General features: G+C 40.1%; 1 protein-coding gene across 11 annotated transcripts in view; it reads right to left on the minus strand.

Annotated features, from left to right (window-relative positions):
• Positions 1–24,509, minus strand: part of RAPGEF6 (Rap guanine nucleotide exchange factor 6) — a 183,025-nt gene that overhangs the window by 152,409 nt on the left and 6,107 nt on the right. For 10 of the 11 annotated variants that reach the window (XM_074313474.1, XM_019756032.2, XM_019756037.2 and 7 more), the window contains 3 exons: positions 6,024–6,094; positions 4,850–4,906; positions 1,030–1,113 (listed from right to left, as the gene is read on the minus strand). In XM_074313474.1, coding sequence (XP_074169575.1) covers positions 1,030–1,113; positions 4,850–4,906; positions 6,024–6,094 — 212 coding nt within the window. Of the gene's footprint in view, positions 1–1,029; positions 1,114–4,849; positions 4,907–6,023; positions 6,095–24,509 lie in introns of those variants that run through there. The other variant, XM_074313473.1, reaches the window with a different exon arrangement.

Raw genomic sequence — 24,509 nt, forward strand, 5'->3', positions numbered from 1 at the left:
GTGTTTCAGGACTCAAGACATGACTTTAAAAATGGCATCAAAACTAAGACATCCCAGACCATCTATCAAGTAGATAGTACCTTGATACTTAAATTAAGTTTTGCAACTAAATTAATTTAGCCTCAATTAGAAATCTTAATTTAAAGGACCTAAATCTCTTCTCAACATATTGGAAAAAAGACACTAAAAAATTACATTTTTATGTCACTAAATTATAATTTGAGGGGCAAAAATACTAAGAATTGCTGACAGAACAAATTCTCCAAGAATAATTCATCTGACCATCTTTCCAACCAGTCTCTTCTTTTACCTTATAATTATGGTGGTGATAATTAATAATTACTTGTAACAGGCACCATTCCAAGAGCTTTATTATTTATTAACTCATTTATTCCTCAAAACAGCCTATGAAATAGGTTCTATTATCGTTCCCATTTTACATGGGGAAATGGGCACACAAGGATTAAGTCATTTTCCCGGAAGTGGTACAACACAGACATGAACTCATGGCTCTAGAGTATCAACCTTTACAGACTTCTGTTAAGAGCTTTGAGTAATGGCTTGTCAAAATCTCATAAAGACACTTAAGTACGGACTATTATTCTCATTTTACAGTCAAGAAACTAAAATTTGTCCTGTCATATAACTAGTAAGTGATAAAATCAGGATTCTAACCTAGTTTGTCTTTCTCTAAAAACCAATTTCTTAACTATTAAGATATGTTGACACTCTACAACCATTAATAGTAATGAATCCAGAACTATCAGATAGATCAAATCTCACATAAAACTAAAGCTCAAACAGGAGTAAGATATTAAGTATAAACTTAAAGATTACACCCTCAGAAATAGGAAATACCAGCTGACTCCTGCCAAGTTACTTCCAATTACCAACAAGCAAAGACATTTACAAAATGTTTCATGTAAGAGAAAATACACATCCTACACAAAATAGTTTAACACAGGAGATAAAACAGATATAATGTTAACTTTGCCTGCCACATGCAGGAAGCAGCAAATGTAAACATACCTGCAAGGAGGCAAGACCATGGAGTCTTTCATAAGCACAGATCCAGAAAGCAGGATATACCAGCATCTGGCAATAGTTTCTGAACTGTTTAAATGAATAAATAAATAAATGAGTAAATAAATACACACATTCACATGGCTATGGATTCAATGCGAATTATGGAACATGAAATATGTTCTAATAATACTGGAAACCATTAGAAAATAATGCTACTTGGAAATTTTGCCTGCTGCCTAAGGTTTTATACAGACCACGTTCACATGGGGAAAAGTATAATCGTTATCTTAAAATATAGATTTCAGAAGTATATGTTTATTAACTTTATCTTATAAATAATATTAACTTCACATTCTTCATTGGATCATGATGATCTACTTATTTCTTTTAAATTTTATTCTGAAAGACATAAAAATATGCCTACTCAATCTTTCATTTTATGTGTTTGAGGGATAAAATAAAAAGAATATCAGATGACTTAAGTCCATCAGTATTTTAATTCAGTTAAGTCATTAACATTTTAATTAGGTTAACTCTCCAATGGAAACCCAGAATCTTGTTGTTAGTTTATAATCTAATCTCTTTCTCTGTCTCTCAAATATATTTATTACTATATCTAAGGCTGCAATCAATTCTAATATGTAAGAGAGTCTAATATCTATAAAACAAATCTTGCATCTGAGCTGGAAAACTCTGTTATCTGGCTGTCTACTTAACGTGTCTACTTATATATCTAAAAGGCAACCCAAACTTAACATTCAAAATTTACCTCACCATCATTTCCTTCAAGCTCGGGTCTTCTCTAATATTCTCTGTGCTCAATGAATAGCATCATCCTCCATCCAGAAACCTAGGCCTCCAAACCATTTCACATACCTAGCATCCAGGCTAAGCTTTTTGGGTCAATCCTATTGCTTACCATGAGAAGGAAAAATTGTCTACTTTCCATTGGGTACTTTAAAGTTCTTTATATCCCTTCCTATCTCTAATCCTCAATGAGGGAAGATACAAATTGTTGCAAAATTCCTACTTAAGGTTCTTGGTTTAGAAATTCTACTTCCTTAATTCTTCGAAATATGACTTCTACAAAACCAAAAAGGAACAGAATCAATAAAGGAAAATGTGCCCAAAATTAAGACAGAAGAAATTTATGACTGGATACTACAAGCCTCCAATTTTTACCTCACTTGGCTGAAGCAGTCACAAAATCATCACTATAAATGCAGGAAAACTCCTCAGGTTCCCTCCTCCCACCAAAAGCCATGCCAGCTTATGAATCAGAAACTGTTCAGATTTTTGCGAAGAATTCCACTCTCAGAGCATGATCTGACAATGCAGATGGTAAGTACATACAAGGAAAGTGAAATTTTTTAAGGTTGGGGCCCTGCTATCTCCCTTTCTCTGTCCAGGCATATGAAGCCAAGAACAACCTAGCCCAGAGAAGGGAGGCATACTCAGTATTGTCAGATTTTACTCTTTCAAAGGCTTCACACTGCTCCTAAAATAAAGACCAAAAAGTCTCACGGTGGGCTCCACTACCACTCCAGGTTCCTCTCTGGCTGTGCCCTCCTCTTCGCTGATGGCACTTGAACACACTGGTTTTAAAAGAATCACTCAAACATCAACACAATCCAATTTTAAAATTTCTATCAGCAAAGAGATCTCTTATGCCTTGTCTGCATACAATCCCTGCCTCCAAGTAACCAATAATCTGTTCTGTCTCTATAGATTTGTCTTTCCTGTATAGTTCATATAAATGGTATCATGTAGTATGTGGTGCTTCTATCTTGCTTCTTCCACTTAGCATAATGTTTTTCAGGTTTGTCCTTGTTGTAGCATATATAAGTACTTTACTCCTTTTTATTGCCAAATACTAATCCACTACACAATTCACTTTATCCATTCATTGGATATTTTGATTGTTTCCAGCGTTAGGCTAGTACAAACAGTGCTACTAAAAGCATTTGTGTACAATCTCTGTATGCACATTTGTTTTCAGTCCTCTTGGGTAAATACAGTATGTAACAGTGGAATTACTGAGTCATATGGTAAAATTGTTTAACTTTTTAAGAAACCGCCAAAATGTTTCCTAAAGTGGCTACATCCTCATCACCAGTATATGAGCATTCTAGGTGTCACCATATCCTCACCAACTCTTGTTACTATCTACCTTTTTGACGGTAGCTATTCTAATGGGTATAAAGTGGTATCTCATTAAGTATTGTATATGGTGTAAGGTAAGGGTCTAAATTAACTTTCTGCATGTAAAAACTCAACCCAGCACCATCTGTTGAAAATACTATGCTTTCTCCAATGAAATGCTTTAGCACCTTCATCAAAAATAAACTGTTGATTGGTGGTTCCCTTTTAATCCTCAATCTTGTTACACCCATGCTGTGCACAGATCTTAACTACAGGCCATTTAAAAAAAAAAAAAAAACTGTTCATAAATATAAGGGTTTATTTCTGTGCTCTCAATTCTATTCCAATGATCTATACAGCTATGCTTTTCTTTGATAGCACTAAAATATGTATAACTATTCTAATTAATTGTCCCTCCCCCACTACACGCTATGCTCAGTAAGTCTTCCCACCATTCTATACCAGGTTAAGCATAAAATATACCAAACATTTAATAATAAATGAACAGATCAACAAATGAATGTGTACAGCCATTAAAACCCATATGAATCATGTAAGTACTTTAGAAATAATGATCAATGCACTGTGCAGGCATGAAACATGAAAATCCGTACCATTCCTATGTAACTGTTGAATTTACATAATAAATGAGGTCACTATCTTTATAATCTTGAGGAAGGGATAGATTTTGTTCTTTAACTGTACATGTAAAGTACAATAAATAACAAGGGGAAAAACTGAGAAAATTCAGAATTTCTCTTCTTCAAAAGATGCATTAATAGAGAGCCACGCAGTGGGAGAAGATATATGCAACATAACTATCCAACAAAGGACTTAGATACAGGATTTATAAAGAATTTCTACAAATCAATAGAAGACACAAACCCAATTAAAAAATGGTCAAAAACTTGAATCTGGCTTTCATGAAAGAACTATCCAAAGGGCCTATAAAAACATGAAAATCATTCATCATCATTAATAAGCAGGGATATGTGAAATAAAATCACAACGAGACAACAAAATGAAAAGCACATGTTAGATTCTAACGTTAGAATCTCTTAACTTTGACAAAGCACATGCGTTTCCAATAATTCTGTTCCTAAGAATATGCCCAACAGGAATGAATAAGGGCACAAAAAGACATGACCAAACTGTCCAATGAAACTTTTATTATTCATGATAGTAAAAAACTGGAAACAACCTAAATATCTATTAACAGTGGAAAGGATAAACAAATTGTGCTATCTTCACACAATTGTACACTAAAGCAGTGAAAAAGAATGAATGCAAAACTATGAAAGAATGTTGGACATTTGTGAAGTAAAAAAAAAGCATGACCAAAAGATTCTTATCTATATGATGATCAAAAAGAGGCAAAACGAAATCTATGGTGATAGAAGTTATAACTGGATCACCTTTCTAAGAATGCTGACGAGAGCCTTCTGAAGAGCTGATAGGCTCTGTATGTTCACCTGGGTAGGAATCACACAGGTATACATATTTATTAAGCTTTGCTGTACTGTACACATTTTGTGAGCTCTACGTCTGTTATGTTTCACAGTTTATGAATATATTTCAATCTACTCTACAGAAATTGTTCCAGAATCAAATGAATTTCAATGCTAAGGTCAAAATTTAAACATTAAAGCAATTCATTTAAGATAATTATGGCAATACTTACCAAAAAAGAATCTGATTGCCACTGTATCTCTCATAGCGTGCTCTTGTAGACATTAATCTAAAATATTTTAAAAAGTAAAAATCTGTTGAATACGTAAATTTGCTTGCATTTAAAAAATACTTTTAGAATTACTAAATGCTCTAGTTTTCAGTTTTCTTCTTCTTTTTTGACATATACTAACATCTGAATTATGTTATATAGAAAACAGAAAATAATAAATCCCAAACAATTGTATTTTAGTAATCTGGTCCATAACCCAAAACTTGAAGAACAGCCAGAAAAAGTCATGGATAAATTGGTCATGGAAGGAAAACACATTTTAATTAAAATGTTATGCAAAGTTATAATAGTGCTTTACAGCATTCAAAAGTGTTTTTACAAATATAATCGCAATGATATAAGGTAGTAGGAGAGGAAAATCATTTTACAGAATAGGAAAATGAGGTCCAGAAAGTTCATGAGTCTTGTCCACAAGAGCTTATACCAAATCAACTGTAACACATTACATCATGTCATGCCCATTTTCAACATGTCACATGGTAAGTATCATAGGAACTATGTGTTTTCACTGGCTAGCACATACTGAGCACTGTGCTTTGATTTAGTTACAGCTGACCCTTGAACAACACGGGTTTGAACTGTATAGGTTCACTTATATGCGGGTTTTTTTCAATAAGTAATGTAATGTATTTTCTCTTCCTTGTGGTTTTCTTAATAACATTTTCCCCCTAGATTACTGTTAAGAATATGGTATATAATACATATGCAAAATATGTGTAAATCGACTGCTTATATGTTAGCAGGGTTTCTGGTCAACAATAGGCTATTAGCAGTTACATAATTTTGGGGAGTCAAAAGTTATACGTGGATTTTCAATTATGTGGGAGGGTCAGTGCCCCAACCCCCGAGTTTTTCAAGAGTCAACTCTATTCTCATTTAATCCTCAAAACACTGTAACAAAGATAATCTTATCCCTATTTTATAGAAGAAAAAAACTACACTTTACATGTTAAGACTTGCTCAATGTCCCTCTAAGAAAAAACTGGGATGAGAAATGCAAATTTCTATGCTTAGCCTATAAAAAGCCCCTGAAAGACTTGGGCCCTGCAACTATCTATCCAAACTCATGTGAGTAACTCCACAGCGCATGCCCTTCACCACAGCATTAACTTACCTAAGCTGATGTTCCCTGAGGTTTGATAGTATTTCCATTCCATGAAGATAAGAATAAATAGTATTTAAGTCCTGCAGAACAGAAAAGACTTTAGATTACTTTTCAAACATACTTTCAAAAATATAATGACACCCAACAATTCTGATTTTAAGCAAACAATCATTTATGAAAGAACCGTTAATAATGGAAGAGTCGAAACCTCTGAATTATAAGATAATCGGAAAAGGTAGAGAACTCCCTCAACTCACAACCCCTCTTCAACATGGTGATGGTCTGTAGTCAAACAATGCCAGAACTTCAAAACTCACTATTTCATATGAACGTCTATTTCATTTCTAAATAAATGTAACCTTTCTTCTTCAGTGACGTCCAAGTATTTGAAAACAGTTATCATATCATCTTTTAAATCTTACTTGGTTGGTTTTTCCTTCCAGATTACACAGTCGCAGGATCTGCAGCTTCCAGATCTTTAAGCATCCTGGCTGACGGCCTCTGGAGATGGCCCAGTTTGTCAATGTTCCTCTTAAAATGACTTTTAAAAAAATCTTTTTCTACAGGGACTCGAAGTGACAGTAATCTACCACTAAACAAAAAAGACCTCCAATAGGACAATCCTATTGTTCACTCTGTGAAAGAGGTAGGGACGCTTTCACTAGCCCTCATTCAGATAACTAGGTATTAAAAACCCCAGGATGATATAATATAACCTCAGCGAAGAGCAGTGGTATAAGCAAAAGAATTGAGAGCACTCCACATTATGGTCAGAAAGAAATATTCTACCACTGCCACTATGCAGAATGTTGATGCACAGCAATTACAAATAAGTTTAAATTCTCCACATAAAATGTACCTCCTTATTCTCTTGTAAGGAATAATGCCATCATACCAGGGCAGACTACTCCCAAACACTGCTTTCCTGCTTCGATATGCAACTGGCCAAGAGAATTATCAGATGGCAGAAGAATGACACCTACGAAAAGACACCTAAGACAACTTGTTTTCCAACAATACGACAACATGGAGCCACTAAGAAAAACAGGATAATCTTTGAATACAAAGATTACAATTGCCAATTAACCATCAGGGATTCAATCACCACACGTATCTCTGCTAAATGAGTGAAAAGGCTTTTTTAAGCAATTTTTTTTAAGGATGAATAGTTTAAAAGAGGAAACTACAGCAAATGAGAAAGGTCTATAACATTCTGGAAGATAGCAGATGGAATAGTGATACGGTAAACTGTATTTCTCAATGTGGCTACAATGATATTTCTTATCCCATAAGCTTTTTTGCAATAAGACGTTACTACTCCCTTATCAAAAATTGGAATCTATGTGCCCTCACCACAGATCTGGGTTTCTCCTGTGATTTTTTCTGACCAAAAGAGTGTGGCAGAAGTGAGGCTGTGTAAATCTAGATTCAAGTACACAGAGATCACCCATGATGCAAGGAAGCCCGGGCTAGCCTCACTGACAGAGAAAGGCCACATGGAACAGCACCAAGCTACCAGATATGTAAGTGAGCCCCTTCTCAGACTGTCCAGCTACCAGCTGAATGCAACTACAAGAATGATCCCAGTCCCGGTTCTGTGAGGCAAAAGAACCATCCTCCCAGCCAAAGTCTTCTGAATTGAGGGAATAAATAGACTCCTGGCAAAAGTCTGACTCATACTGAGCTCACTGAGCCTGCAGACCCACCCAATAGTCTCTCTCCACTCCCTGAGTTTATAATTAGAATTTATATTAACCCCTACAAGTAAGAACAACCCCCACAGTGGGTCCATGACCTACGCGGTAAAAGCTGTCATAGTGGAAAAAGCCAAGCGGAAACCTCTGAAATTGACCCAATCCTCAGAACAAGACAGTTAGTAAAAGACAATATTGTTTCCAGAGAGGCAAAGAATAGCAGACTAGTGCCACCAGTAAAGATTTAAATTATGCATGGGTGATGGTCCCTATTATACATCATGTCTGATCTGCAGAAAGCAGATGCATCCTAAAAATGACTGGAGACGCCACAGACTTAACTGAATTCTAGCCCTGGTCCCAGCTCCAATTCCAGACACAGTAGTGTTGCTGGAACTGATTAGTTAAGCTTCAGGTTTTGATTTGGTGAATGTATTCTTTTCCACTCCAATTACAAAAGAGGATCAGAAACAGTTTGCATTCATGTGGGATAATACAGACTTACAATTTTGCCTTAGAGCTATTTTAACTCTCTTATTCTCTGTCATGATATAATCTGAAGACATCTAGACCTCCTGACCCATTACATAGACGGTATCTTGCTGACTGGACAGGATGAGTAAGAGAATGAGCAAGAGGTGACATCCTTGATAACACATTCAGAACGTGGGAGATAAACTCTATGAGGACTCAAAGACCTGTCATTTTAATGTTTTTAGGGGTGCAGTTGTCGGGGGCATTTCAGGACATCCCCCACAAAGTAAAAGACAAATTGTTGGGACTTCAGCTTTAGGTCAAGATGGAATAAGAGGGATTGAATTTACCTTTCACCTAAAACACCTAAAAAATCAAAACAAATATATGAAACAACATTTTTCAAGAGGTAAGACCTCATGAAACAAATGACAGTGACACCAGAGAGAGGGGAAACAAATGAGGTGACTCACATGATTATTACATCCTACTGCCTGGTGGTATCTTGAGTTGAGAAGGAGCTGGCAGTCTGGGGAGAAGATGGCTAGAGTTTGCAGAGCAGGAGAGAGCAAGTGCTACACAGAGAGAATGTATGTTCTGGAAACCAACAGTGTCTTAAGTTGAGTACTGAGCATCTCATGCATGTGAAAAAATACCTGAAGTCGGAAAGCATTAGAGTAGCGGTCCTCAACGGATTGATTTTGCCCGCTGGGTGACAGAGCAATGTCTATCACATTTTGAGTTGTCACAATTTAGGGGGAGGGGTGCTACTATCATCAAGTGACTAGAAGCTAGAGGTGCCGCTAAACATCCTACAGTGTGCAAAACAAGGCCCCAGAATAAAGGATTACATGGGCTAAAATGTCAATAGTGCTGAGGTTTAAACACCCTGGATTAGCGGGAACAACACCCAAAACCCCCAGAGGAACAGGAAGAGTTCTTATTCCCATAACACAAAGTAGAAAATCTCATAATTCACAGTGTATTTAGTAGAGTACTCAGAATTAGACAAAATTAAACTTAGCCTAAATGCTACTCTGGTGCTACATAATATAGCTTAAAAAAAAAAGGTTCGAAAAGATCAAATTATTTCCAAATTACTTAACTGTATCCTACAACAAAGCTGAAGAATATTTACAGGAAATACAAAAAATGTCCAGCATATGAAAAGGTAAAATTCACAATCTCTGGTATTTAATTAAAACTTACCAAGCATACAAAGCAGGAAAAAAATTACCCATAATGGGGAGGAAAAACAACCAAAAGTGACTCAGTAATTATACAGCTAACAGAACTAGTAGAAAAAGATACTTACAAATTTATTAAAATTATATTCCATATGTTCAGGAAGATACAGAAAATATTAAGCAAATAATATGAAATTTTTTTTTAAATTCCAGAGATGAAAACAATAATATTTGAGATGTAAAATACACTGGATGGGATGAATAGCACATTAGACATTGCAAAAAAGATTAATAAACCTTAAGACACAAGAATAGAAATCAAAAACACAGAGGAAAAAGATGGAAAAAATTTGAGCAGAGCACCAGCAAGCTATGGGACAACTTTAAGCAGCCTAATAAAAAGTCACTGTGGGGAAGAGAGACAGAGAAAAAAAAAACTTTTTGAAGAATTGTGGAAAATCTATATTTGATGAAACCTATAAACTCACACATCCAATAGCTCAGCAAACTTTTAACACAAGAAAGATGAAGAAAACATCAAAGCACATCATAATCAAATTGCGTTAAAAAAGGTAAGGAGAAAATTTGCCAAAGCAACTAGAGAAAGACAAATTACATAACAACAGCAAAGATTAGAATTAGAGCAGACTTCTAGGCAAAACAATGCACTCCAGACTACTCTGTAGTAACATCTTTAAAGTTACAAAAGAAAAAAAAACAAAACAGAAAACTATAAACTTAGAATTCTACTCCCAGTCAAAATACCTTTCAAAAAAAAAGGCAAAATATTTTTCACATATAAAGGCTGAATGAATTAATCACCAGCAGAACTGCTCTACAAAAAAAAAAGAAAAGAAAAATGTTAAAAGTATTTCAGAAAGGAGGAAAACAATACCAGATGGAATGAAAAGAACTGAAAATGGTAACTATGTGGGTCAATATAAATCCTTTTTTATAAATATTTAAAAGACAATTGTCTAAAGCAACAACAAGGAAGATAACGTATTGTGGGCGTTTCTAATATACGTCCAAGTAAAATACATCACAACAATAACACATAGGCCAGGAGGTAAAAAGGAAGCATATTGTTGTGAAGTTCTCACACTATACGTGTAGTATAGTATCGCTTGAAGGTATATTGTGATAAGTTTAAGATGTATACTACAAACCTTAATAAATCCCATAGTTCGTAGATTCTTTGGATGTTCTCCATATACAGTATCTCTTGTGAATTACAGTATTATTTCTTCCTTCCCAGTCTATGTACTTTTTTTTCCTTTGTCTTGTCCTATTGCATGAGCTAGGACTTTCAAACCAATGGCCAGAGTAGGTGTGACCACACACTACAAACACAGCTGCTGGGGCCCAACCCTTTGAGTTAAGAGTCATCATAACCTGGCCAGACACCCACAAAATGCCTAATCTATGGAAACGTGCTTGTTATTTTTAACCTCACAACCATTTTGTTTTAGTGGCAAACAAGTTCTGAACTCTTAACACACAAATGTTATGTTATGGCAAACAGTATCAGACCACTCACATTTGATCTGCCAGACGAGGGTAGGCTAGTGTCAAGAAGCCACAGGATTTTCTCGGATTCTTGACTGAATTTATATCCTATAATTTCCTGTTCTCAAGTCAGAGGATATCTTAGGTACATCATTGATGATGCTGTGAATAGCTGACAAAGAATTAGGAATTCACTTCTCAATTTTAAAGTCTAAGAGAGAATTTAATTCACAAGTTTTAAAGCACAAACTATGTGGTTCTTCAGTTCTCTGTATGAAGAGCAAAAGGCGGACGAAGTTTATCAACTTTAGGTTCGAAAAACCCTTCTTCAAATGTGTGCAAGTTTGTTCCGTTGTTTGCCTTCAAGCTCCTTATTCTAGAGGAACAATCTGGCCATATGAACATGAAGTTCTCCAACAGCATTGATCAACAGTAACTGACTGGACCTGAACAGAAGTACCGTGTTTCCCCGAAAATCTGACCTAGCCGGACAATCAGCTCTAATGCGTCTTTTAGAGCAAAAATTAATATAAGACTGGGTATTATATTATATATTATTATATTATATCGGGTCTTATAGTAAAATAAGACCAGGTCTTGTATTAATTTTTGCTCCAAAAGACCATTACAGCTGATTGCCCGGCTAGGTCTTATTTCCAGGGAAACACGGTATTAGCATTATTCCTATCAGGGGTTGGCAAACTTTTTCTACAAAGGACCAGACAGTATACATTTAGGTTTTTCTGGCCATATGGTTTTTGTCACAACTACTTAACTTTGCCTTTGTAGCACGAAAATAACCAATAATAAAGTAGATAAATTAATGGGTGTGGCTGCTGCATTCCAATAAAACTTTACAAAATAGCTGATAGGCTATTTTGGCCCCCAGGCCATACTTTGCGAACGCCTAGCGCAATATGGTCAAAAGTATCTACCAAGTCAAACCACGAATGAACTTCTCTTTGGAGAATACCTCAGCTTATGAGTTTTGGTGGAAGCTGAAAACACCAGATTTTCATTTTTCCAACCTTCCATAAAACTAAGGCTTGGGCAAATGATCCAAGGGCTACCAATCAGACACAACCATCCCAGACTTTGAATCTAGTGATTCCAAGAAGCAAGAACTGCACAGAACCCACTTTGGCAGGTAGTGGTAGCAGCAGAGTCTGGCAACGCATGCAGTGTACAGTACAGTGGTCAGGAGAGCACATTGTGGTGTCCACTCTGTGCAGCGCTAGCAGCAACAGTATCTATCAAATCAGTGATCATAGCTGCCTAGCCCCAAGTCTCCTTCTCTAGCAATCCTATCAATTCTGTAGTTATCCAGTATCCTTTTAATAAATTCCTTTTTTAAAAATTGGCCAGAATTAGGTTCTGCTACACATAAGTAACCGCCCTGAGAGACCCTTAGGGGAGGCACCATCAGCATCACTTGAGAACTTGTTAAAAATGCAAACTGTCAGGCCCCCTCCCAGACCTAGTGAATCAGAACCTCTAGGAGTCTGTGGTTTGATAAGCCCACAGGTGGTTCTGAGGCTCACTGAAGTTTGAGAAGCCCTGGTGTACAGGTAGGACCTACGCCACTCTGGCTACCTGGCTGATAACCTAGTAACGAGGACGGGAAACGAGCACTGAGACGTCCAGTCAGTCCTTGGCCCTCCAGCGCTCCTGGCTCGATGATTACAAGATGCTAAGCAAGCATTCACAAAAGGACAGAAAAGAACCTCCCAGAACAAAGGACGGTTGTAGTAGCAAGCTGATTCTCTCATAGGATGTGGGTGGTTATGGTATTTTGTTTACACGGGACAGCCAAGTAGTTGTTGGCTGTGTAATGCTGGGTTTAGAAAGGGATTTCTTGTAGGTCCTGTACCACTTATCTCAGAAGCAGGTTTGAGGTACTGCATTACCTATTAGGCTCTCGGTCTGTCCAAGACCAATAAAAGCTGTTACAGAAAGTCAAAACTAACAAAAAACCCTGATAGGCACACTGGAAGTCTTACAGCTATTTCCTAGTAAAATATTTAAATGCTAGATTCAAGGAAGTGTTAATGACTTACAGTGTGCACCTGAAAGCTCCTCTATTGAGCCTGAAAGAGAGAAGTTATGAGAAAGGGGGAAAAACTAGGAGTCATGAAATCTCTCAGGACGGATCCTAAGATTAGTACAGACTCAATACCAAGATATACTCGGTATATGCTCTGCGCCTATAGTCCTACAATGAAAACGTATTCTGAAGAATCTTTTCTAAATCATTATTAGGCTAAAGGCAGCCTAACAATGTGGTTTCAAACCTGGACTCTGGAGAAAGCCCTGCATTCAAATTCTGCCTCTATCATTTACTAAACATACAACCTTGAATAATTTGCTTAACGTTTATTATCTGTCCAGTAGGAAAAATAAACTATTTTGCTTCGAACATAAAACAAAATAATGCTTACTAAGTGTCTAGCATAGATTATCACAGAGTAAACAGTTAACAATGTTAGTATTATTGTGTTTCCCTGAAAAGAAGCCCGGGTATTACACCATATTTCCCCAAAAATAAGACTGGGTCTTACATTAATGTTTGCTCCAAAAGACACATGAGGACATATTTTCAGGGGATGTCTTCTTTTTTCATGTACAACAATCTACATTTATTCAAATACAGTCATGTCATCTTCTTCTGGAACATCGTCATAATGTACTAAATGCGTCCGTCTGGCTGACGATCTTAACTGGGACTTATTTTCGGGGTAGGTCTTATTTTCAGGGAAACACGGTATATATTTATGTTATAAAATTACAAAACAAGGATTAAATTACATTCAGCAAGCTATTTTAAAGATTTTCTACAGTATCGCTGTGGGGACAGAGCCCCAGACAGCAGTTTCCAGGCTCTCTGCATCACATGGAAAGGTGCTGGCTCAGGTAGTAGATGGCCATTGGCTGTGGCTAGTTGGCCGTCGGCCTGTGGTTGATTGACAGTCAGCTACAGCCGGTTAGCCAATTGGCCACTGATATAACTGCCGCGGCTGTGCTGGTTAGTGAGTCGAGTGGAGTCGGTCGGTTGGCAGAAAAGCGGACAGCAGGTCGCACGTCAGGTGACTCCTGCCTCCAGTGAGACTATAGTGGTATGACTCCCCTACCTGTGGCTCCGTGGGTGTTCCTTTTTGGCCTAGCCATATCCTGTGTTCTTATGTGGGGAGCGGGAGCTGACACCCCGCAGGCCGCCCCGCACGACATATGACGCAGTGAGCAGGGTCTCCCGCGTGACACATGACGCAGCGAGCAGGGTCTCCTGCGTGACACATGACGCAGCGAGCAGGGTGTGGTGTCGGCCGAAACTCTCTGGAATGTACTGGAGCAGTTTATACGTATAAAAGCTCAGTTTCATAAGCAGGGTATGGTGCTGGCCACAACCGACCGAAGGATGGTGGAGCAGTTTGTGCGTGTGAGAGCTCAGCTTCGGGAGGCCCATGAGGAGCGACATTGGCAACAGGAGGCACGATCTGCCTGGGAGACTCGAGCCTCCAGCTGGCACACCACCCTCTTGGCCATGGACAGCGTTGCCTTCATTTTGGTGATCTGCTGCGGCCTTAATCTCCGAGGGTTGTGGACATCTTACACAGAGGCCACCACCCACTCAGACACCTGGCACGGTGAGCAAGATTCCGACCAGGTAGGAATGGAGTCTGACTCTGGGCAGGAGGACGTGTGGCCCCCACACAGTGTGTGGTGTCCGGTGGCCACTGTTCTCAGGAGTTGGACCCCCAAAGAGGGGTGGGAGGACATGGACGGCTCTCCGGTCAGCGTGGAGACGGCCCTGCAGGCTCTGGCTAAGCGGTTGCCGGAGGAGGAGAAGGCTGCGGCCGGCCGCGTGGGCTGGATGTTCCTCACGGCCTTGAGTCTCAACACGGAAAATGCACTTAATGAAATGGCCCGGGTGCCGGATCAGGTGTCCCGGTTGGAAGGGCTGGAAGCTCGGGTCCGCCTGTTAGAAGAGGGGCCTCACAATGGAGACTCTGAGGCAGAGGCGGAGGAAGCCAGTGGAGACAATGTAGCTCCCAACCCCCAAGCCCGGCCAATCTTGAAGCAAAGGGTAAAACGTGAGCAACCTTTGGGCCCCGGGGGCGTTGCTGCAGGCAACCCAGCTGAGACTGAGTTCACAACCTACAACCCTTACACTCCCACTGAGTTGCAGGGGCTGGGGAGACGGTACAGACAACGCCCTGGAGAGCCGGTCTCAGCTTGGCTACTACGTTTATGGGATGAGGGAGCAGACAGCATTCTCTGCTCCCCAGGTGAGATGGAAAAGCTAGCCTTCGTGACAGTGCATCCGTCGCTGCGACAAAGGTTAAAGAACTGACATAGGTTGGCCAACGACCAGGGCAACGATTCTCTAATGGAGTGGCTCACTGCTGCGGTACGCACAGTATGGGGACAGCCTGGCGAGCTGCCAGACACTGTGAGTCAATGGCATTCATATACGGAACTTACTCAAATCATCCGTGAAATGGGTATGAGACATGCTATTTTCAACCCTAACGTGCAGGGGCCGGATGACGAGCTTTTTACAGCCAGCATGAGAGATCTGGTTTTGGATACTGTACCTGTGAGTGCTTTTGGATCCTTGGTTGCCATTCTTACGCATTATATGGGGCAACGGATCCATGAAGTCACAATTGCCATGGCCACCCAAGGGGATGTTGAAAGCCGAAGGCGAAGGAAGACAGGAGGTCCGCGCAGTTGAGACCTGGAAGCCCAAACCAAAGGTAAAGGGGCGAGATCACGGGCCTCAAAGAGTAACACACGCACAGATGTGGTGTGATCTCGTGGCAGCAGGGGTCGATCGGGAGAAGATAGACCGACAACCCAATGCACTCTTATTGGAACTTTGGAAACAGTTGCGTCCGGAACAGCTAATTCCAGAGAGTCCTAAAGGAGGAGTCTGGGAAAGCACGACCCATGTCCCTCCAGGACTTCATGCAGCTGCTTGAGGCCGACTCCTTTCAGCTTGATTAGGGGTGGGTCCAAGGTACCCGGTCAGAGGGGACGAGCAGGGACCGGAGGCCCCACATGGAACTGTCCATACATTGGTCCCCTTCTAATGTGCAGAGGGTTTTGGCCCAAGTTGACACTGGCGCAGACTGCAGTCTTGTTTATGGGAACCCAGAACTGTTCCCCGGACCAGCAATCTGCATTGATGGCTACGGGGGAAAGACTGTGACTGTGAAAGCTGTTTCCTTACCACTGGGTATAGGAAGGCTTCCCCCTCATACCCACAAGGTTTATGTCTCCCCGGTTCCGGAGCATTCTAGGGGTGGATGTGCTACATGGCCTAAGCTTACAGACATCGGTAGAAGAGTTCCGTCTCCGGATCCGGGTGGTGAAAGCGGTGACACGCGGGCAAGCTCACCACCCTCAAGTGTTGCCACAGCCCTGGCGCGTGGTTACAGTGCGACAGTACCGCCTGCCAGGAGGACAGGAGGAGATTGGTCGTACAATATTGGAATTGGAGAAGGCACATATTGTGAGGCCAACGCACAGTCCCTTTAACTCCCCAGTATGGCCTGTCAAGAAGCCAGATGGGACCTGGCGAATGACTGTGGACATGAGGTGACGCCACCTTTGCACATTGCAGTGCCTTCAATTCACGATTTGATGGATCGTCTGACTGTCCTCCTGAGGACATATCAGTATGTAGTGGACTTGGCCAATGCTTTTTTCTCCATTGATATTGCACCCGAGTGTCAATAGCAGTTTGCTTTTACTTGGGACGGGCGGCAGTGGAGTTTTCAAGTCCTTCTGCAAGGATACTTGCACAGCCCCACTATCTGCCACAAGCTCGTAGCCCAGGATGTGGCACAGTGGGATAGCCCGTCCTCTGTGGCCTTGTTTCATTATGTCGATGATATTTTATTAACATCAGATTCTCTTTCAGATTTAGAGCAAGCAGCTGCCTCTTCTCCGCCACCTGAATGAGAAAAAGGTCTAAGGCCCTGGCTTAGCCGTCAAGTTTCTGGGTGTTGTGTGTTTAGGTGCCTGTAGGCTAATATGGCACAGGGACCCTCGCAGAAGACGCTTGTCGCGTAGATTGTGAGGCGAGACTCTGTAGGGGTGGAGTGTGGGGACAGAGCCCCAGAGAGCAGTTTCCAGGCTCTCGGCCTCACGTGGAGGAGTGCTGGCACGGGTAGTAGATGGCCGTCGGCTGTGGCCGGTTAGCCAATTGGCCACTGATATAACTGCCGCACTGCATTAGGGAAGGGAGTGGTCAGTTGGCAGGCAGAAAAGCAGACAGCAGGTCGCACATCATGTGAATCCTGCCTCCAGTGAGACATAGTGGTATGACTCCCCTATCTATGGGTCCGTGGGTGTTCCTTTTTGGCCTAGCCACATCCTGCGTTCTTATGTGGGGAGCGGGAGCTGAGACCCCGCAGGCCACCCTGCCCAACAATTGCCAAGTTAACAAGGCCATGCATTAAACATACAATTCCACTGCTTTGGTTTTCTCATCCATGGAGGTGTAAATATATTCTGGAAAATGGCAGTAAAGAGCTAGAAAACACTTCACACACCTTACGCCCACACCCTGGTTTCTAAATACCATTTCCTACTAAAAGGAAACAGGGTTTCTTGGATAAATGGCTGATTTCAGCAGTATGGCAAGGCAAGAACAAACCTGGAAGATCTTTTTGTGCCAGAAAGTAAGGCACTACTAACAGACTAATGGGGTCATGTCAAAAGGACATAGGAGCTAACTTTGAAAGAGCTCTCACTGGCTCAATTTGGGGCAATCTAACAATAAAAAGGAATGACAATATTGAAAATAGAAAAACAATCCTTAAATCATAGTGATTTTTTTTAAAAAAGGAGGGGGGACAGTGGGGAAAGTACTTCTATACAGAATACCATCTAATAAATGTAGAATGAATATACAATTAGAAAATTATCACTTCATAACAGCAAAGTAATAGTTAATTTGGGCAACAATCATCAATGAATGCTAAAGCCACTAGGTGAAACACTGCTGGAAAACAAGATATCCACACATTCTCTAAGTATCACCTTAAGATCACTTACAACTTATAGCACTGTACCTTTACAACAGAGAAATAGAAGTGATCAAAGTTAGCATCCCAATAATGGAAAGAACTGACACTATGTGTCTTCTGATGGGACAATATAGGAAGACAGAACATCATATTTGTAGTTCCTCAAGAAAATGATTTAACCTGAATCTAATCATGAGAAACCAGATGAATCCAAACCATGATACATTCTAGAAGACAATTGGCCAGACTCTTCAAAAAGTCATGTGCATGAAAGAAAGAAAGACAGGAGGACTGTTCTAAATTAAAGGATACTAAAGAGGTATGACAACCAAATTATAATGTACCGTGACTGGATCCTGGATTGAAAAGTGAAACAACTATTAGGTTGGTGCAAAAGTAATTGCAGTTTTTGCAGTTATTTTTAACCTTTTAAACCGCAATTACTTTTGCACCAACCTAATACAAGAGACATCTTGGAGATAATGGTGAGGAGTGAAGTATCATCAGCTCTACAACTTACTTTCAAATGATTTAGCAAAATAAAGTATATGCAAGAGAGAAGGCGATAAGGTAAATATGGCAAAATTCTTCCAATGTTCCTGTAATTTTAAATATTTAAAAATAGAAAGATGGAGGGCGAGGAACACATGACTATTTCCAGCTTTCTCCATGTGCTGACATATTTCTAGCTTTACTTAAATTTCAAGTCTTCATTTAATGACCTGCATCTTTTTTTCATTATCTTTTCCAACGCATCCCCAATCATCACAGCATGCTGACCTTTGCCCATTAACCACTGCCCCCAACAATGTTCTCTGGAAAACCCTACCTCGTTCCATCACTGTATTAGAAATTCATCTTGTCTTGCTATATAGCTGAGATACATTTATCAGAGTAAACTTGAACATTTTATTTGTAGATTAAAATACACTGCCTAAATTACTTGAACATTAAATTTTATTAATAAAAATGCTAACATTAAATTATACTTTGAAATTTTAATTTTTATAAAAGTTCCAAATGATATACTTAAACATTAGAACTCTAATAATTAATCACAAATAATAATGCATCAAAAGATCAGGCATCCAATTACTTATAAGTTCAAAGTATAGCCTAAAACTCACTTTCCCGATCCCATTATATATCATGAAGTCACCCAAGATTTGCTAATCCCAAATTCCACATTCACTTCTCAATCCTCAGCTCGCTTCACATTTTCTATAGCATTTAACTGCTTACACATTCATCATTCATTCACTTCTTCCTAAAACTCTTTCATCCCATCCCTTCTGTAGTATGTTTCTCTCTAGGTTTTTGTCCTAATGAGAAACATTTAGCAATGGTTACAAGGACAGAACGTGAAATTAGAATGCCTGGGTCTGAATCCTGATTCCAGTTTCCCAGCTGTGTGACCTTAGACAAATTAATCTCACTGATTCCACTTCCCTATGTAGACATAACGTTTTATTGCGCTTTTCTGTATTGTGCTTCACAGATACTGCCTTTTTTTCTTTTTAAACAAATTGAAGGCAAGATCCTCCACCAGCAAAAAGTTACGACTTGTTTTACTGTGATACTCGCTTTATTACAGTGGTCTGGAACTGAACCTGCCAGAGCTACGAGGTATGCCTGGAGAATACCTTCTTTCAGAGATTTTGGAAGGATTATATGTGTATAAAGCTTTCATAACAGTGATAGGCATCCAATAAGCACCAGAAGTCTTAGCCATTCTTACTGCTATTACTGCCTTTCTGCTCCAGCTGCTCCCAGGTCTCCTTCACAGGCTTTGCCTCCTTTTCTTATTAACTTAAAATATTTATAAAATTTATGTTCCCAGAGCTGTGACATCTTCACTGGAGACTCTCTACCATCAGTAATGCCTTCCACATCCATAGCTTCAGCTACCATATTGTCCCTTCTTCACCTAACTCTTACATATGCTAACCTATACTCAAATCAGGACTCCCTTTTTCTAAAACAACTTGAATGACGCCTGCCTATCCTCTCCTCCTCTCTCCCAACAGCCCTCCTACAAACTCCTGAGCACCTGAGATTCATGATCGCAGTACCTAACCAGGCTGTATGTTAATCGTGTATTTGCCTATCTCCTCCCCTAATGAAACAACTTCAACCTTTTATCCTTGACACTTAAAAATACAGTGCTTAATAATATTTACCACACAAATACTGATTAGGCAGTCTTCCTCAGAAAGAGTATGTATTCAACTCTGCCTCAGAGAGTCATTTAAAGAGTTCATAAATAATCCACACTCCACTCAGCACTTGTGACACTCAAACTCTTTTCTAAAAGATGTGATGAAGCCTTCTCATATTCATTGAATGCTTTTAAGAAGCCCAACTAGGGCAGGTTACCATCCTCTGAAAACAAAAGTGTAAGCTGTAAAAGAAAATAGTGTTAAGAAATCCCATATGAAGCACACCTGTTATCACTCTACATAAAACTTGAGAATTATAAACTTTCGTTAAAACTTTTGTGACATAGTCCCTTACAGTACATCAGACAGCACAGGCAAGATTAAACAAGAGGCATTTATTTAGGAAAATATTAGGCATCTATATAGATGGTAGTACAGAAAACAAAAGCTTAAAATACAACCTAAAGTTGCGTTTTATTCTTATAAAGTTATAATACAGTCAGATAAAGAGAAAGCAGTGGGGTGCTACTGGACTAAGTCCCCAATGAATCCTGTAACCTTGAGCAAGACATTTTCCCTCTTTGGAGTTCAGTGCCTTTATCTGCATGTAACTCATTTCACTAGCTCTTCAGCCCAGCAGCTCAAGTATTTCTGGGAGCGCTAGATATGTGTTCACAGAGACACAGAGGCGGGGCTGCTACTTCTGCCACGCACTAAGTCTGCTGTCCAGCAAGCCCCCTCTCCTGCCACACAGCAGAGCCTGAGCGCTGCCACTGCCAAAGTTTCAGTTTACAGCAAAGTAGTGAAGAATATCTAGTAGTGACAAACTGATGGTTACCGGAGGGGTGGGGGGCTGGGGAGCTGGGTGAAAAAGGTGATGGGATTACAAAGTACAAATTGGTAGTTACAGAACAGTCTCGGGGATGTAAAGTACAGCAGAGGGAATCGAGTCAATGATGTTGCAACAACTATGTAGAGTGCCAGGTGGGGACGAGACTAATGGGGGGCAGGGGGAAGATCACTGCATAAAGCATGTCAATGTCTAACCATTACACTGTACACCTGAAACTAACATAATTATCAAATGGCAACTGTAACTGAAAAAAGAATAAATAACTTAGAAAATAAAAGAACGTCTAGTAGTAGAGAAATGTCAAATAGTGGCTGCTTATGCCTCTGTAACCTCACGTTCTTAATGAAGTGGCTCATTCATTACCTACAGCCGGACCTCAGTGCGCACAGGCTGGTCCAACGTAAACCCAAACAATGACCCCGTTACAGAGCTCCCAACACGCCGTCCCTTCCCAAGAGCAGAAGTGTCACACTGCGGGCCTCACCTGCCCGTCCCCTGTGCAGAATTCTCTCAGGGAGGCTCCTCCTCATCATCAACAACACCTTCCAGTGTCTAAACTCCTGGAGGCCAGTTTTTTCCTCAAGTTGGGAATCTCCAGGACATGGAAAATAAGGCGCCCACAGAGGTTGTCTAATAAGGGCCCCGTCCAGGTTTGACATTCCCTTTCCATCCAGCTGAGTTTACAAATAAAGGCCAAAGGGCCCCCGAAGCATAAGTTCTTTTCCTTTCCTCGGAAGTCTGAATGTGCGTCTGCTGTAGAAGAGAACAAGAGAATCTGTGTTGCCCCCCCCCCCCCCCATGTGCAAAGCAATTCAGTCAAGTGTCTCTAAGCACAATGGTGGTCTTTCAACAATTCTTTACAAACCTCTACAAGTGTACATTTAAGGACCATTATTCTAAATCTGAAACAGATTAATAAACAATTATAGGGACATGAAATTGTACATTCTTTCCAGTTCTAGCTCCCTCTTTAACTTTGGGTAACAAAACTAATCTAGTTTTTTTTATTTTTTTTTTATTTAAAAAAACCCTTTTTCCTGATTGTAAATAAGCAATTATATTAGCACCCAGCTGAGCATGAAATTTTTGCCCAGCTTAAGTTTTAAGACATCTGGTTAAAAACATGAGAAGTAAAAACTGGCATTTATCTGAGTTTCTCTGTGAAGTTTCTGAGAAATGTATTTGAAAGCCATATAAGAAAGGAGTTGCTGTTTCAAGGTATGACTAGGTTTCCTCTATCTGTGTTGTCTCGGAAGAATTGCCAGGTAAAACACAGTTTATGGTAACTACTTTATTGCTATTTTAACAAGAGAATATTAATAGCAAAATTTGCCATTATGTCAAACTTCAATAGTCTTTATCCCAGCACTTCAAATATTAGATCAATAGAAATCAATGCTAGAATAGTAGGGGAACAGTATTTTGCACATTCCTTTTCTTTTTAAAGTCTTTTACTCCACCAATATTTGGATACCTACTATGTACCAGGTATTGCATGATGGTAACTAGGAGATAAGAGTCGCTATCGTCAGCGGCTCCCAGCACAACCAGAGACAAACATGCAAGTCATCTAACACAGCTTGGTAATCGCTGTGGTGGAGGAAACCGCACGTATCCTGGGAACAGCGAGAAGTGGGAAAGGGAGGAAGGAAGGATGCACAGGTTTGCAGATGCGCACTGGGGATGAGATTTCAGGGAGGGATCTGCACTTGCCAAGCCAGAGGACGGCATTCCTGTGTTAGAGGCAACAGCAAGCTGGTATGTGTGGCCACCACTTCCTGAGTGCTCATGATGACAGCCACTTTGCTCAATACTTCAACCTATTACCTCTTTTAGCTCACACAACAATCTCCCAAAGATGTTCAGTCTCACAGAAGTTAGGTAACTTGCCCAGGGTCCCTCAAATTCTGTGCTGGAGCCCAGATTTAAAGTCGGCTTGTGCAACTGCAAAATTCCAGGGCTGTACATACTGGACCATACTTTCCCATCCTTTGTAGAGCACAGAGACGAGAATATGGCACAACGGACAAAGTTCTCACCTCTACATATTATAATTACTTAAGGAGCTTTCTGTAATACCAGTGCTTAACATTCCATTCCAAGAGGTTCTAATTCAAGAAATGAAGGGTGGGCCTGGGCATTAAAAAAAAAATTCCCTAGGTTGAGAAATATACATAGCCTACGTTGAGTAGTACTGTGTTAGGACACTTATAAGTAGTTAAATGCATGTGTTTGGGGGTGGGGGACGATAAGGCTAGAGTGCCAGGCACGAGATGGTGGAGACTCTGTATCCTTCCTCTTCTCTTCAGAGACAAATTCACAAACAGCACACCTGCTACCTTCATTTTTTTGGGTCTTATTCTCTCTTGAATCCACTGTAATCAGGTTCTTTATTAATCAGGCCACTGAACTTATTCTGACAGAAGCAATCAAAGAATTTATCAGTCCTCACTTTTCTTGAACTCTATTCTATAGTGTCTTGACATCAGGGATTTCTTTCTAAAACACCCTCCTATAACAGCACTTTTCTGTTCTCCTCTTACCACTAACAATTTCTTTTCCTTCTCTTTTGCAGTGTTCTTTTCTTACCCCCACCCCTTTAATATTAAAGCACACAAAGGATCTTGTCCTTCTATTCTCACTCTGCTTTTCATCCTGGGCATTCCTACCAATCCCATGACTTCACTTACAAGCCATATGTTGTAGACTCTCAGACCAATTCAGACCCATGGCCTGGTTGGATCTGAAGCTCCAAATGCTTACTGAACATTTCCCCTGTAGGGAGTCTCAAACCCTTTCCAAAACTGAATTCTCTCCCCACCCTAAATTCTCCTCCTTAATAATGTGCTCTTACACACACTGCCCAAATCAGACATCTAAACTTCTACATTACTCTTGCACCTAGTCCAAGACTGATCCCAACAAGCAAAAGACAGGAAGGTTTTGCAAGACTTTGCCCGCCTCTTGCAGAGGCTTGAGTGGAAAGTAAGGACAGGGTGTATCTTGGCCTGAACAGCAGTTATCCCTGAGTAGGCTTCCACAGAGTGAGATAGACAATCCAAAAGGGCAAAGAAAAGGGTAAGTCAGGATATAAAGGATAAGCAGATGAAGATCAAGGAACGCCCCAAGAGTGGAGGGTCAAAGTCCAGTCAACAGGTAAAATACAAAATACCAAGGCTTCATAGTCCTCTTGGTTGCCGGAAAAACACAGTCTGATTCCACTCAAATAAAGTTTGAAAGCAGGCAAAGCAAATTTATGGCGAAAGATGCCAGAATAGTGGTTTCCTTTTGGAAATGGTACTGACTCGGGGGTCAAAGGGGAGTTTCTCGAGTGGTGGTTTTATACACACACACATACATACGCATATAAATGTGTGTTATGTATATCATGATTTGGGTGGTAGCTAAATATATTTGTAAAAATTAAGCTGGCTATATATTATACTTAGAGTATGTAGACTTGACTAGATGTGTATTACAGTCAATTTCAAAGTTAAAAAAGAAAAGTCTGGTGGGCGGCAGATACTCCCAATCCAATAGTCTCTCACTATTTCACACCTGAATGACAGCATTTGTTTTTCTAAC

This window comes from Rhinolophus sinicus, linkage group LG10, assembly GCF_036562045.2.
Source record: "Rhinolophus sinicus isolate RSC01 linkage group LG10, ASM3656204v1, whole genome shotgun sequence".
In the NCBI taxonomy this organism is placed as follows: domain Eukaryota; kingdom Metazoa; phylum Chordata; class Mammalia; order Chiroptera; family Rhinolophidae; genus Rhinolophus; species Rhinolophus sinicus.